This window comes from Mobula birostris (genome assembly GCF_030028105.1).
Source record: "Mobula birostris isolate sMobBir1 chromosome 1 unlocalized genomic scaffold, sMobBir1.hap1 SUPER_1_unloc_1, whole genome shotgun sequence".
NCBI lineage: Eukaryota > Metazoa > Chordata > Chondrichthyes > Myliobatiformes > Myliobatidae > Mobula > Mobula birostris.
The window spans coordinates 766990-779256 of NW_027274035.1; the positions used below are offsets into that span (position 1 = coordinate 766990).

The 12267-nt window shown below is 40.9% G+C and overlaps 1 protein-coding gene across 2 annotated transcripts in view; it reads left to right on the forward strand.

Moving 5' to 3' along the window:
• oxr1a (oxidation resistance 1a) overlaps positions 1-12267 on the forward strand; it is a 536209-nt gene that overhangs the window by 402698 nt on the left and 121244 nt on the right. For both annotated transcript variants that reach the window (XM_072249890.1, XM_072249891.1), the window contains exons 8-9: positions 4868-5052; positions 11229-12010. In XM_072249890.1, the coding sequence (XP_072105991.1) occupies positions 4868-5052; positions 11229-12010 (967 nt within the window). The remainder of the gene's footprint in view (positions 1-4867; positions 5053-11228; positions 12011-12267) is intronic.

Below are 12267 nucleotides of genomic sequence, written 5' to 3' on the forward strand. Positions count from 1 at the left end.
AGCTCGACAACAACTTCTGCGACTCTAATGCAGTTACTGTCATGCAAGATGACCTTATTCTGCAGACATTGCTCCTTTTCTGCAAATAAGGGAGATGTATTCCCAGATGCCTTCCCTTCCTTCACAAATGCATTCAATTCTCTTATTCAGGTCCTCCCCCTAATTTGCTCTATGGTCAGCTTTGAACTAGGCAGCACATTCTTTGAATGCAGAAGCGTGCAATAGCGTGTCTCTTGGAGTTGCACACTGATGTGATTACAAATTACCTTGGTATCCCAACTTGAATGTAACTGGAAGTTGCGCACACAGATCTTTAATTTTCAGCCTCTATGCCTCCTTAGCAGGTGTTTTTTTTTAATGTCCTGGATTTCTAGAAAGATGTATTTGTATATTTGAACCATACACTTTAAACTGACCATTATGGGAGATAGTAAGATCATATTAGTTAATTTGTCTATAATAGTTATGGTTTTCTCCCTTTTAATTTCAAAAATTATCAGCAGAATACTGAGTCACAGATTATAGAGCAGACAGGAGGCACTGTCAGTCAAATGTACCTGTGACAGTTTTTTGGAAGCTGTATACGTATTGATATTGCACATTCTTTCTTTATAGCAAGGTAAGTGTTTCCAGCTCACTTTTATTCATCAACTCCTTTCTGGTATATTCTATATAAACTTTTCTGATATATTTTAATTCGTAATACCTGCTTCATGGAAAGAAATTCTTCTGGTCTTGCCTCTGCTTTTTCAACTGATTGTCAACAGTCCTTGAAGTGAAAACACCTTCTCCATATTTACTCTTAATTTTTGCATGATTGTGAACACGAACAAAAGAAGAGATCAGTAGGTCATTGACCCCCTTGACTAATCTGTCATTCAATCTCTTGGCTGCACCTTTACCTCTGGACCATTGTCCTATTGGTTTCTCATTTCCCTTGGTTCCTCTCCTAAAGTAGAACTTGATGATCTCAGACTGAGGTAGAGTCATGGAGGGTACGGAGTTATACAGTGTGGAAGCAGCCTCTTTAGTCCACCTTGTCCATGTTAACTGAAGTGCTTATCTGAGCTACTCCTGTTTTTGCTTGTGTTTTCCTCGCCCACACCCGCAGCGATCACTCCCTCTGCGATTCCCTTGTCCATTCGTCCCTCCCCACTAATCTCCCTCCCTGTACTTATCTCTGCAGGAGGTCTAACTGCTACACCTGCCCATTCACCTCCTCCCTCACTTCCATTCAGGGCCCAGGAGAAGTAACACTTCGCCAGTGAATCTGCTGAGGTTGTCTACCGTGTCCAGTGCTTCCGATGTGGCCAGTGAGACCCATCATAAATTAGGGAACCGCTTTGTTGAACACCTCTGCACCATCTGCGGTAAACGGGACTTCCCGGAGATCAAACATTTTAATTCCAATTCCCATTCCTGTTCCGATGTGTTCATCTATGGCCTCCTCTTGTGCCAAGATGAGGCCATCCTCAGAGTGGTGGAGCAGCACTTTATATTCCGTCTGGGTAGCCTTCAACCTGATGGCATGAACATCGATTTCCTCTGGTAAACAAATTCTACCCCGCTCCTCTATTCCCCACTCTGATCTGTCAGTTCTCATCTGCCTATTATTTCCCCCTGTGTTCCTTCCTCCTTCCCTTTCTCCTATGGTCCACTTTCCTCTCCTATCAGATTCCTTCTTGTCCAGCCCTTCACCTTTCTCACCACCTGGCTTCACCGAGCACCTTCCAGCTAGTCTCCTTCCCCTCTCCCCACTTTTTTATTCTGACATCAACCCCCTTCCTTCTCAGTCCTGATGAAGGGTCTGGGCCCAAAATGTGTCTATTCATTTCCATAGGTGTTGCCTGACCTGCTGAGTTCCTCCAGCATTTTGTATGTTTTGCTTTGGATTTCCAGCATCTGCAGACATACTGGTGTTTCTGATTAGCTAGTCCTGTTTGCCTACATTTGGTCCATATCCCTCAGAACCTTTCCTATGGATATACCAGTCCAAATGTGTTTTAAAGTTTGTAATTGTACCAGCCTCTGCCACTTCCTCTGGAAGCTAGTTCCATACAACACCTTTCTGTGTGTGAAAAATCTGCCCCACAAGTCCCCTTTAAAATCTTACTCCTGTCACATTAAACCTATACCCCTGGTTTTAGACTCTCCAGCCTTGAGGAAAAGGCTGTGACCTTCCACCTGATCTATACCCCTCTTGATTTTATAACCCTCTATCAGGTCGCATGCCCCAGAGAAAACAGTTTCAGTCTATTCAGTTTTTCTTTATAACTCAAGCTCTGGTGCCAGCAACATCCTTATGAATCTCTTCTGGACCCTCTCTAGCTTTATCACGTCCTTCCCACAGTTTGGCGACCACAACGTCATGCAATACTTAAAGTGTGGTCTCACTAATGTCTTAACGCAGTTGTAATATGTAATATGACAATTCAACCCTTGTATTCAATGCTCCAAGCAATGAAGGCAGGTACATCATACGCTGTATCACCTTGTCTATCTGTGTTGCCACTTTCAGGGAACTATGTACTTGCACCCCAAGATGACTTTGTTCAGCAGAGCCATGTCATTCTCTGTGTATTAACTTCCCTGTGTATCCAACGATATAAAAACCATAATCCTATAGACTAAAAAGACACACCAGATAATTGGAGACGAACAAGTCATCAGTTGCAGAAATTGAAACTGGAGGAATGGATTCCAGTTCACCCCGTGTTTCTTTCAAAGTTGTTGATGTTCCTTGTCACATTCCAAATAAGCCTGAACTGCTCTCTATACTTATACCCTTTTCCACCACTTGGATTTCACATGCATATATTTTCACAGATATTCTTTTTACACACATAGTCTAAAAGCATCTTGGAGACATAGTTCCACAGTTAATGTTGTAAAGCTAACTTCCTTGAGTACATAAAACTCCCAACTATAAACACATCAGTTATTGATATGCTAAGTCATTTGCTTCCATCTGGTCTACAAGCTTAGTCAACATTGCTTGTTTTGAAACAAGCCAAATTAAACAACTCATTGTCAAATGCTGCATTCTTCAGCAATATATCAGATGTAGTGTGATAGCATTTTACTTCTCATAGACAGAGTTTCTTCTAAGTACAGAGCTTGTTTGCAAAATCTGTTTTTAACTGCAAGCTGATTACTGCTTTCCATATACATTTTAAAAGGAAGGCTAACTTCATTTATGACCAGAAGCTAAACAAAACAAGAAATTGGAAGTTTTCATCTGTTTGTGATCTTACAAGTCGCAGCTGCTGTATTTAAAAAGCAAGCTTAGCAGAGAACCAAGAATTGATTACTTTTCTGGGAAATGTTAGAGGTTTTAAAAAGTTTTAAGATGCACAGAAAGCTGGATGGAGAAAAGAAAGGGAAGATTAGTAATAGACAACTGAATTCTCTTGAAATGACTCCTTATTCACATCCTTTCCAACCTTATCCCACCTATTTATCCTCCTTTGTTTGATGCCCAGAACTGGTCACAATACTACTGTTGCAGTCCAACTAGTACTTTATTCTGATTCAGCACAATCTCCTTATTATGTTGTGCAGCCTGGAAATTATGAAGAAACAAAACCATATTTTCTTCTTAAGGGTTTTCACAGTTTGTGATAGATCCATGTATGTGTCCTCCTTGGTGATAGGGCTGCAAGTCCAGAAGGTGCTGTCAGAGTAACAGGACAAATAACTACTGCGCACTTTTATAGGTAGTGCATACTGCAGGTACTACAACTCAATAATTTAGATGTTATTTTAGAATCAAACACTTTCTTACAGAATCTTCACATGCTAATTACATGATTACCATTAATGGCCAAGAAGCTTATTTTCACATTTTAAACAAATTAAGCACCAATTACCCAATTGTTATAAGATGCTAACTGGTAATTTTAGTGTTGCTTCTACCTATATGATAATGTCCAACAGTGAAATGTCACGAAGCTATAGCTGTGTTAGGAATAAATGTTTTGCATTGGCATCCTACAAAGAACAGTGGGCTGAATTTTGTTGGCTGGAGTTGGAATCACTGACTCTTGGCCATTGAAACCACAGCGAGTCTCAGACTTCCATGCAGATGCTGATTGTAGGAGTCCCTGTAGTTGCTGAGGGATTGGAGATCACATTGATTTCAATGTCACTTCAGGCCTGAGGGTTTGGAGACAAACGAAAGGCAAGTTTCTTCAATTAATTTATGCGTTTTAATTAACTTTAACATCTTTAAAGTGTATTTTAATGATTTAATAATTACACATTATTGTTTTTAGATATTTCTAGATGTCAGAGATAGAAACCTTTGGAATATTTGATGAAAGGCAAAGTTCTGTCCTCAATAGTATCTTGAATCGGAAGATGTTTGGAGCACTCTAGGAGTGGGGTTCTGCAGCACTGTGTCTGAAACTTTATTGTCACTGAAGCCTTGCCATCCAGTTCAAGGATGCGGAGGGCTAGGGAGGTTCGCCCTTTGTACCTGAGTGAGGTGTGTGGAGATGTAGGCAGCAACTGCTGGTGACAGGCCGGGCCAAACAAGACCCAACACAATGAAATCTACAAGCAGAAAGGTGTGTTGGCAGGAATCTATTTGTGGAGCTCAGGATCGTTTGCCATTTTATAGAAATTATCTGTCCTTTGAAACAATGGCATAACTTTTGTGTCCTTGGAATAGCTTTCGTACATGATCAGCTACCTTACTGCATGGCCTCAAGCCATCAGCTTACTAACTAGATCCATGAGTGTTAGAAACTGAGATAATTTATTGTTTCTGTGAGATAGATTATGGTACATAGAGTATGTCTTAATTGCATTGGGAATAGAAGATAATACCAGCCAGGTGAGTTAAACATGTCTTTTTCCATTGCAGGGAGCAGTCTCTGGTGTCCTTCTTGTGACTCCCAACAACATTATGTTCGATCCTCACAAGCATGATCCTTTAGTAAAAGAACATGGCTGCGAGGAGTATGGCATCATGTGTCCCATGGAGGAGATCCTTTCTGCTGCTATGTACAAGGATGTTTTGGACAGTAAAATCAAAGAATCTTTGCCTCCGTAAGATCCAACATTTAATCTCTGTTAACAATAATTTAATATAACATTTTTGTACTGTATTGGAGTTCATAATTAAAATTCCATACTTGGGGCCAAGAGGACCTCCCTTTCTTACTAATAAAAAAAATAGCCATTTATTCAGAAATGTATGGCACAAGTGCATTTCACTCTATAACATCTAGTCCAATTGATTAAAAGCTCTCCAGGCTAATTCTAACTCATGACATGCCATACTACACCAAATGCTTGTCAAGTTTTTTTTCTCTCTCCTTATTACCATTTCAGACAATCAGTTCTTGAGGCGTGGTAGCATAGTGGTTAGCACAGTGCTTTACAGTACTAGCGACCTGGGTTCATTTTCCGCTGCTGCCTGTAAGGAGTTTGTACATTCTCCCTGTGACTGCGTTGGTTTCCTCCGGGTGCTCCAAAGATGCGCCATTTGGTAGGTTAGTTGGTCGTTGTAAGTTGTCCTTTGATGAGGCTAGGGTTAAATCAGGGGTTGCTGGGCAACGTGGCTGGAAGGGCCAGAAGGGCCTATTCTGCACTGTATCTCAATAAATAAATAATTATCTATTTGAGGACAAGAAAGGCAAGTAAATACTCATTGGTAGAACTCCATGTGCAATAGTGGAAGAGGGACTCTGGAACTGCACTGCACATTGGCCAGATCAGGCAGATTTCCTAGCCTGCAAGAATCTGGTAGGTTTTCACAGCAATTCATTAGTTTCATATTAATTGTTATTGATGTTAGTGTTATTTACATAGCACACTAACAAAATTACTAATGAAATTATTAAAATGCTATTTTACTGATGTAAATACCTGATTATTTTGGTAGCTTCATGTTCATTCAATGATGTATTATTAAATGATACATTTTAATAGGATATTAACTCTATGATATTCAGAGTTATCAGTCAGAGATCTGCTTCACAGTTTAGTTAAAATAGGTGCCATCTGGATAAAAACCAGGGATGGGGCCTTTATAAATAAGCTGCAGCATACCCAGATCCTGTAGGTTCACCGGAGTTAGATTTGCGTGTTTCCTAATATTGTCAAAATTACTGTGGATTAATCATTTAGTTTATCCTGAAAGTGACTAATATGCTTAAACTTCAATTATACTGTTATAAACTTCTGAAAATACCAACAGTAAGCATTTTAGTACAGTTTTGCTTAAAAATGTTAAGTTAGCTTAACTTTAAATTGTAGAATGTCAAATGTGCATTTTGTTTTTTTAAAATAAATTGCTATTACATTGATTACAGGAAAATAATTTGGGTTTGTAAAGCTTCAGTACACTTGTCCTCCAATTACTAAGAATGAGATGTTTATAAAAGCTTGTAGAACTTCAGTGTAAAGGAAAACCTTCCTATTAATATTGAATAGAACTTAGTCACTAACCTTCCTGTACACTAAACAAGCCATCACATCTGTGATGATGAAGGTGCTTTCCTAAACAAATCCCAGTTGCTTACATTTGACCCTCGAAACCTTTCCTATCCACAAACCTGTCCAATTGTATTTTAAATATTGTTATTGCAGCTGCCACTACCACTTCTTCAGTCAGCTTATGTTATATGGCTACCCTCTGTGTTAAAATATTTCCATTGGACCATGGGGAAATTGGATTGCTAGATAAAAGTTTAATCCTATTTACTTAAATAACTGAACCTGAATTCTTTAAAATGGTCATAGAGTACTTAAAAGGGTAACTTAGGAAATTAGAGGCTGCAACTGGCAGAATAGGCTGCAACCTTTTCCTGGGGCCTTTTCTCAAGATGAAGATCTGAACGATTACCTGATCGCGTCCTTTAAAGTTAGGACTATTTTTTCCCGGGTAGACAGGGTGTTTGCTTCCAGGATGTGACATAGCCCGTGCATACCAGCCATCGCCATCCCTGAAGAAATAGTTAATGATTTCAGGTGAAAGTTCCTGATCTGTGGTACTCTGCGACTGGTATTGTAGCAGTTACATTGAACTGATCATCCAGAGGCCCAGTCTAATGATCCGGAAGCACATGCAAATCCCACCATGGCAAGTGTGAAATTCAAATTAGATGTGGAATAAGTTAATATCAGTAAAGCTATACACACACACACACACACACACACACACACACACACACACACACACACACACACACACACACACATATATATATATATATAAACCATTAAACAGAATAACAAATTATGTATTTAAGTAACATAGAGAATAAATGAGAGCACTATCAATACAACTACAGTACTATAAAATAGTGTGTTAATTCATAATAGTTATCAACGGAGGATTTCATCCAGTGTACACAGTTGCATTCTTTTAATTGGTTGCAATTGAACAAAATCAGTGCCGACACCCAGTGCAGATAACGGACTGCCTTCACACAATGCTGCTGACAATTACATCCTCCAAATCTTCACATTTTCAGAATTGATTTACAAGCTGGTTCTTTATTGCAAATCCAACACCTTGGATCCTGGGCTCAGCAGCTGCCTTCCCTTTCTAGAAAAGGGTATAACTACCCTTCTCCTCCTTTAGTTGCCTTTCTTCTGCCAGATGGGTTTCAGAAAGAGCAGCTATGTCAATCTATCAGTCTGACATCTCAGTTCTCTGCAGTGGTTGCAGTTGTCCCCTCTGGTTCATCATTGGTTGCACTACTAAGTTAGCAAATGTCACAACACATGCCGGTGATAATAAACCTGATTCTGACTCTGATTCTATCAATCAGTGTTCACACATTCCAGGTTCCTTGGGTCACGTTTCATCGTTTCTGACCCTTCTTGATCCCTCTAGACACAGTAATCTGGTTAGCAGGTTTTGAAGACACTTTTTCCATTCCCAGTTTCCACCCTGCCCTTCAATTCACTTGGTCCATTTCGGACACCTCTCTTCTTTCTTGGATCTATGTGGCTCCATCTCTAGAGACAAACTGTCCACCAACATCATTTATAAACAAACTGATTCCCATGGTTATCTTGACTATACCTCTTCCCACCCTATCTCCTGTAAAAATAATATTTACTTTACTCAGTTCCTTTACCCCAGAGATGTCCTCCTTCCAAGAACAAGGTTTCACTCCCTCCTCTATTCATGATTCCCTCACCCACATCTCCTCCACTTGTGCAATTATCTGCGCTCACTCCCTCTTCCCATCACCAAAACAGTGATCAGGTTCCTCTTGTCCTTACGTACCGCCCCGTAAGCCTCTGCATCTAACACTTCATTCTTCACAACTTTCACCATCTCCAAAGGAATCCTACCACCAAACATATATTTACCTCCTCCCCCACCCCCACACCTCCACTGTCCGCAAGGATCGCTTCCTCCATGATTTCCTTGTTCATCTGTACCTCCCCATTATTCTCCCTCCCGGCACTTATCCCTGCAAGCGGCCCAAATGCTACACCTGTCCATACAGCTCCTCCCTCACCTCCATTCAGAGCCCCAAACACTCCTTCCAGGTGAGGCAACACTTCACCTGCGAATCTGCTGGGGTCATCTATTGTGTCTGGTGCTTCTGATGCAGCCCCTCTACATTGGTAAGAGGTATCGTAAACTGGGGGGGGGGGCTGCTTCATTGAGCACCTCCGCTCTATTGGCCAAAAACAGAAATTCCTGGTAGCTAAACTTTTTAATTCCAATTCCCACTCCCACTTGGACATGTCAGTCCATGGCCTCTTCTTGTGCCACAATGAGGCCACCCTCAGGGTAGAGGAACAACACCTTATATTTTGTCTCAGTATCCTCCAACCTGATGGCAGGAAGTTTGATTTCTCCTTCTGGTTAAAAAAAGAATCTGTCCCCCTCCCCTCTTCTTCTATTCTTCACTCTGTCCTCTTACAGTGGTGCTAGAAAGTTTGTAAACCCTTTAGAATTTTCTCTGTTTCTGCATAAATATGACCTAAAATGTGATCAGATCTTCAAATAAGTTCTAAGACTAGATAAAGAGAACCCAATTAAATTAATAAAACAAAAATATCATTATACTTGTTCATTTATTTATTGAGAAAAAAGATCCAATATTACATGTACTTATTGGAAAAAGTATGTGAACCTCGAGGATTATCAGTTCATTTAAAGTGGAAATTAGAGTCAGGTGTTTCAGTCAATGGGATGACAATCAGGTGCGAGTGTGGGAGGCCCTGCCCTATTTGAAGAGCATAAACCTGGGTCTTCACTATCAAAGTCTGATCTTCGCCGCACAGGTTTTTGGAATTGTGCCATGCCTCGATTGAAGTGGCCTCAGGAAAAAGAGTAGTTGATGCTCCCTAGGCTGGAAAAGGAGACAAAACCATTTCCAAAGTGTTTGGGCTTCACCAATCCATAGATAGGCAGGTGGTGTACAAATGGAGAAATTCAACACCATTGTTATTCTCCCCAGGAGTGGTCAACCAACAAAAATCACTCCAAGAGCAAAGCATGTAATATTTCAGGAGGTGACAAAGAACCCCAGAGTAACATCTAAGAAGCTGCAGGCCTCTCTTGCATTGGCTAATGTCAGTGTTCATGAGTCTACCATCAGGCATACCCTGTACACAGTGGTGTTCATGGCAAGATTGCAAGAAGAAAGCTGCTACTCTCCAAGAAGGTCATTACTGACCATCTAGAGTTTGCTAAAGACCACGTGGGTAAGCCAGAAGGCTATTGGAAAAATGTTCTGTGGACCAATGAGTCCAAAATAGAACTTTTTGGCTTAAATGGGAAGCATTACATTTGAGGAAAAGCAGACACTGCATTCCACCTCATCCCATCTGTGAAACATGCTGGTGGCAGTGTCATGGTCTGGGCCTGCTTTGCTGCCTCGAGACCAGGGCTGCTTGCCATCATTGATGGAGCTATGAATTCTGAATTGTACCAACAAATGCTGCAGGAAATCTCAGGGTATCTGTCCGTGAACTGAAGCTCAAGAGGAAGTGGGTCATGCAGCAGGACAACGACCCTAAACACACAAGTCAGTCCACCAAGGAATGGTTCAAGCAGAAGAAATTTCACGTTTTTGAATGGCCGGGTCAAAGTCCTGAACTTCATCCCATAGAAATGTTGTGGAAGGACCTGAAGCAAGCAGTTCATGCAAAGGAAGCCCACCATCATCCCAGAGTTGAAGCAGTTTTGTAAGGAGCAATGGCGAAAAATTCCTCCTAGCTGATGTGTAGGACTGATCAACAATTACCGGAAACATTTGATTGAAATTATTGTTTTACAAGGGGGTCACATCACTTACTGAAAGCAAAGGTTCACATACTTTTTCCAACGAATACATGTAATATTGGATGATTTTTCTCAATAAATAAATGAAAAAGTGTGTTTTTGTGTTATTTATTTAATTGGGTTATCTTTATCTGGTTTTAGGATTTACACGATCACATTTTAGGTTATATTTATGCAGATATAAAGTTCTAAAGGGTTCACAAACTTTCTAGCACCACTGTACCTCTTCTCATCTGCCTATCATTTGCCCCGTGGGGGTCCCCTCCTCCCTCCCTTTCTCCTACGGTCCACTCCTCTCCTATCAGATTCTTTCCTCTCCATCTCTTTACTTTCCTTCCCACCTAGCTTCACCTATCACCTTCGAGCTAACCTCCTCCTCCTCCCCTCACCTTTTTATTCAGGCATCTTTCCTCTTCCTTTCCAGTTTTGAAGAAGAGTCTCAGCCTAAACTGTGGACTGTTTATTCATTTCCATGGATGCTGCCTAACCTGCTGAGTTCCTCCAGCATTCTGTATGTGTTGATTTGGATCACCTTCCTCTCAAAGTGAAAGTAATGACACAATGGCAAAAGTCAGCCGCTATGCATTTAAGATTCTGGGTCACAGAGTATAGAGTAATCTCTCTAAAATGTTAATGCTACTTAAAGTTGAGAACTTGTATTTCTATTTGTACCACTAGGCAATATCAGAATAGTTTCTGATCTCACTAACTTTGTTTGTATGTTGGTTTCATAGCGTTTTTGTAGAAAATGAAAATCATTAAAAATAAGTTTTTTAATAGGACTAAATATGGGTAGTTCAGAGCTGAGTAAAGCAAAACGTCCAGGAATCAAAAACATGACATCTGCAGTTCAGTTGTATATTGGAAGCAGTCTGGAAACCATAAATAGTCTAAAGAGTACAGCTACAGAAATATGCCTAATTGAATGTTCACTTGTATTTGACAATTTTTTCTTTTCTATTAGAGAACTAAAATATTCTGCATCAATCAAAGATGTACATCAATCACACCAGATTACAAGAAGCAATGCAGAAGAGATTGATTCCAAATTACGGGACACAGGGAACGACAGCACTAGTACAGCACCCCGAAGCACAGAGGAGTCCTTGTCTGAAGATGTATTCACTGAATCGGAACTCTCCCCTATTCGAGAGGAGCTGATGTCTTCTGATGAGCCTCGGCGAACGAAATCATCAGGAGCCTCTTTGGAATCTGTGCAAACAATAAACCAGGCTGCTCTGGAAGGATGCCTCTTGCCTTCATCTGTGGAGATGCCAGAAACTAATGATGAAAAATTATTGGCTCATACTGACGACATTCCAGCTAGCAAAGCAGTTGAAGTAAAGGGAAATGGACACCAAACTGTGGAAAAATCTCTGAGCAACGGCAGCACTGCTGATTCTGGTGCACATCAAAGGGAGGGCGAGCAGCGTCCCCCTGATAGTCGTAATGTCAGCAGCGAGCACCAAGACGCTGAAGCTAATGAACTAAATGTAGCAAACAGAACAACTCCGACTGCACTTGCTTTGGATTCCTCAGAGGTGTGCGCGCAAGAGAGCACGGACGAGACAAGGAAATCGGGGGAACGGTGTGCTCGGGATTCAGAGACTGAGGTGGAGGAGCTGCGAAAGCTGTGGAAGACTCATACTATGCAACAGACCAAGGAGCAAAGGGAAACGGTACAACAGGCTTCCAACAAAGAAGTCAGGCAGAAAACTGGGAAAGTTACAGAAGGATCTCTAGAAGGTACATTATCCTAATAAAATCATTGTACTCATGTTGGCATTATGACACAGATTGTTGTGGGGGATAGGTCAGGTAGAACTGATGGGTGAGTTATATGAGGTGTAGTAAAAAGTATCTGATGAGGTACCTGGTAAAAGGATATGACATTAAGTGAGGGCTCATGGTGTGAACAGATAAAGAATTACTTACAAAGCAGCTTGCTTTAAGGTTGGCTGGCTGTTTGTCTGCAGTAGACATCTGTACTTTGCCTGCATTTA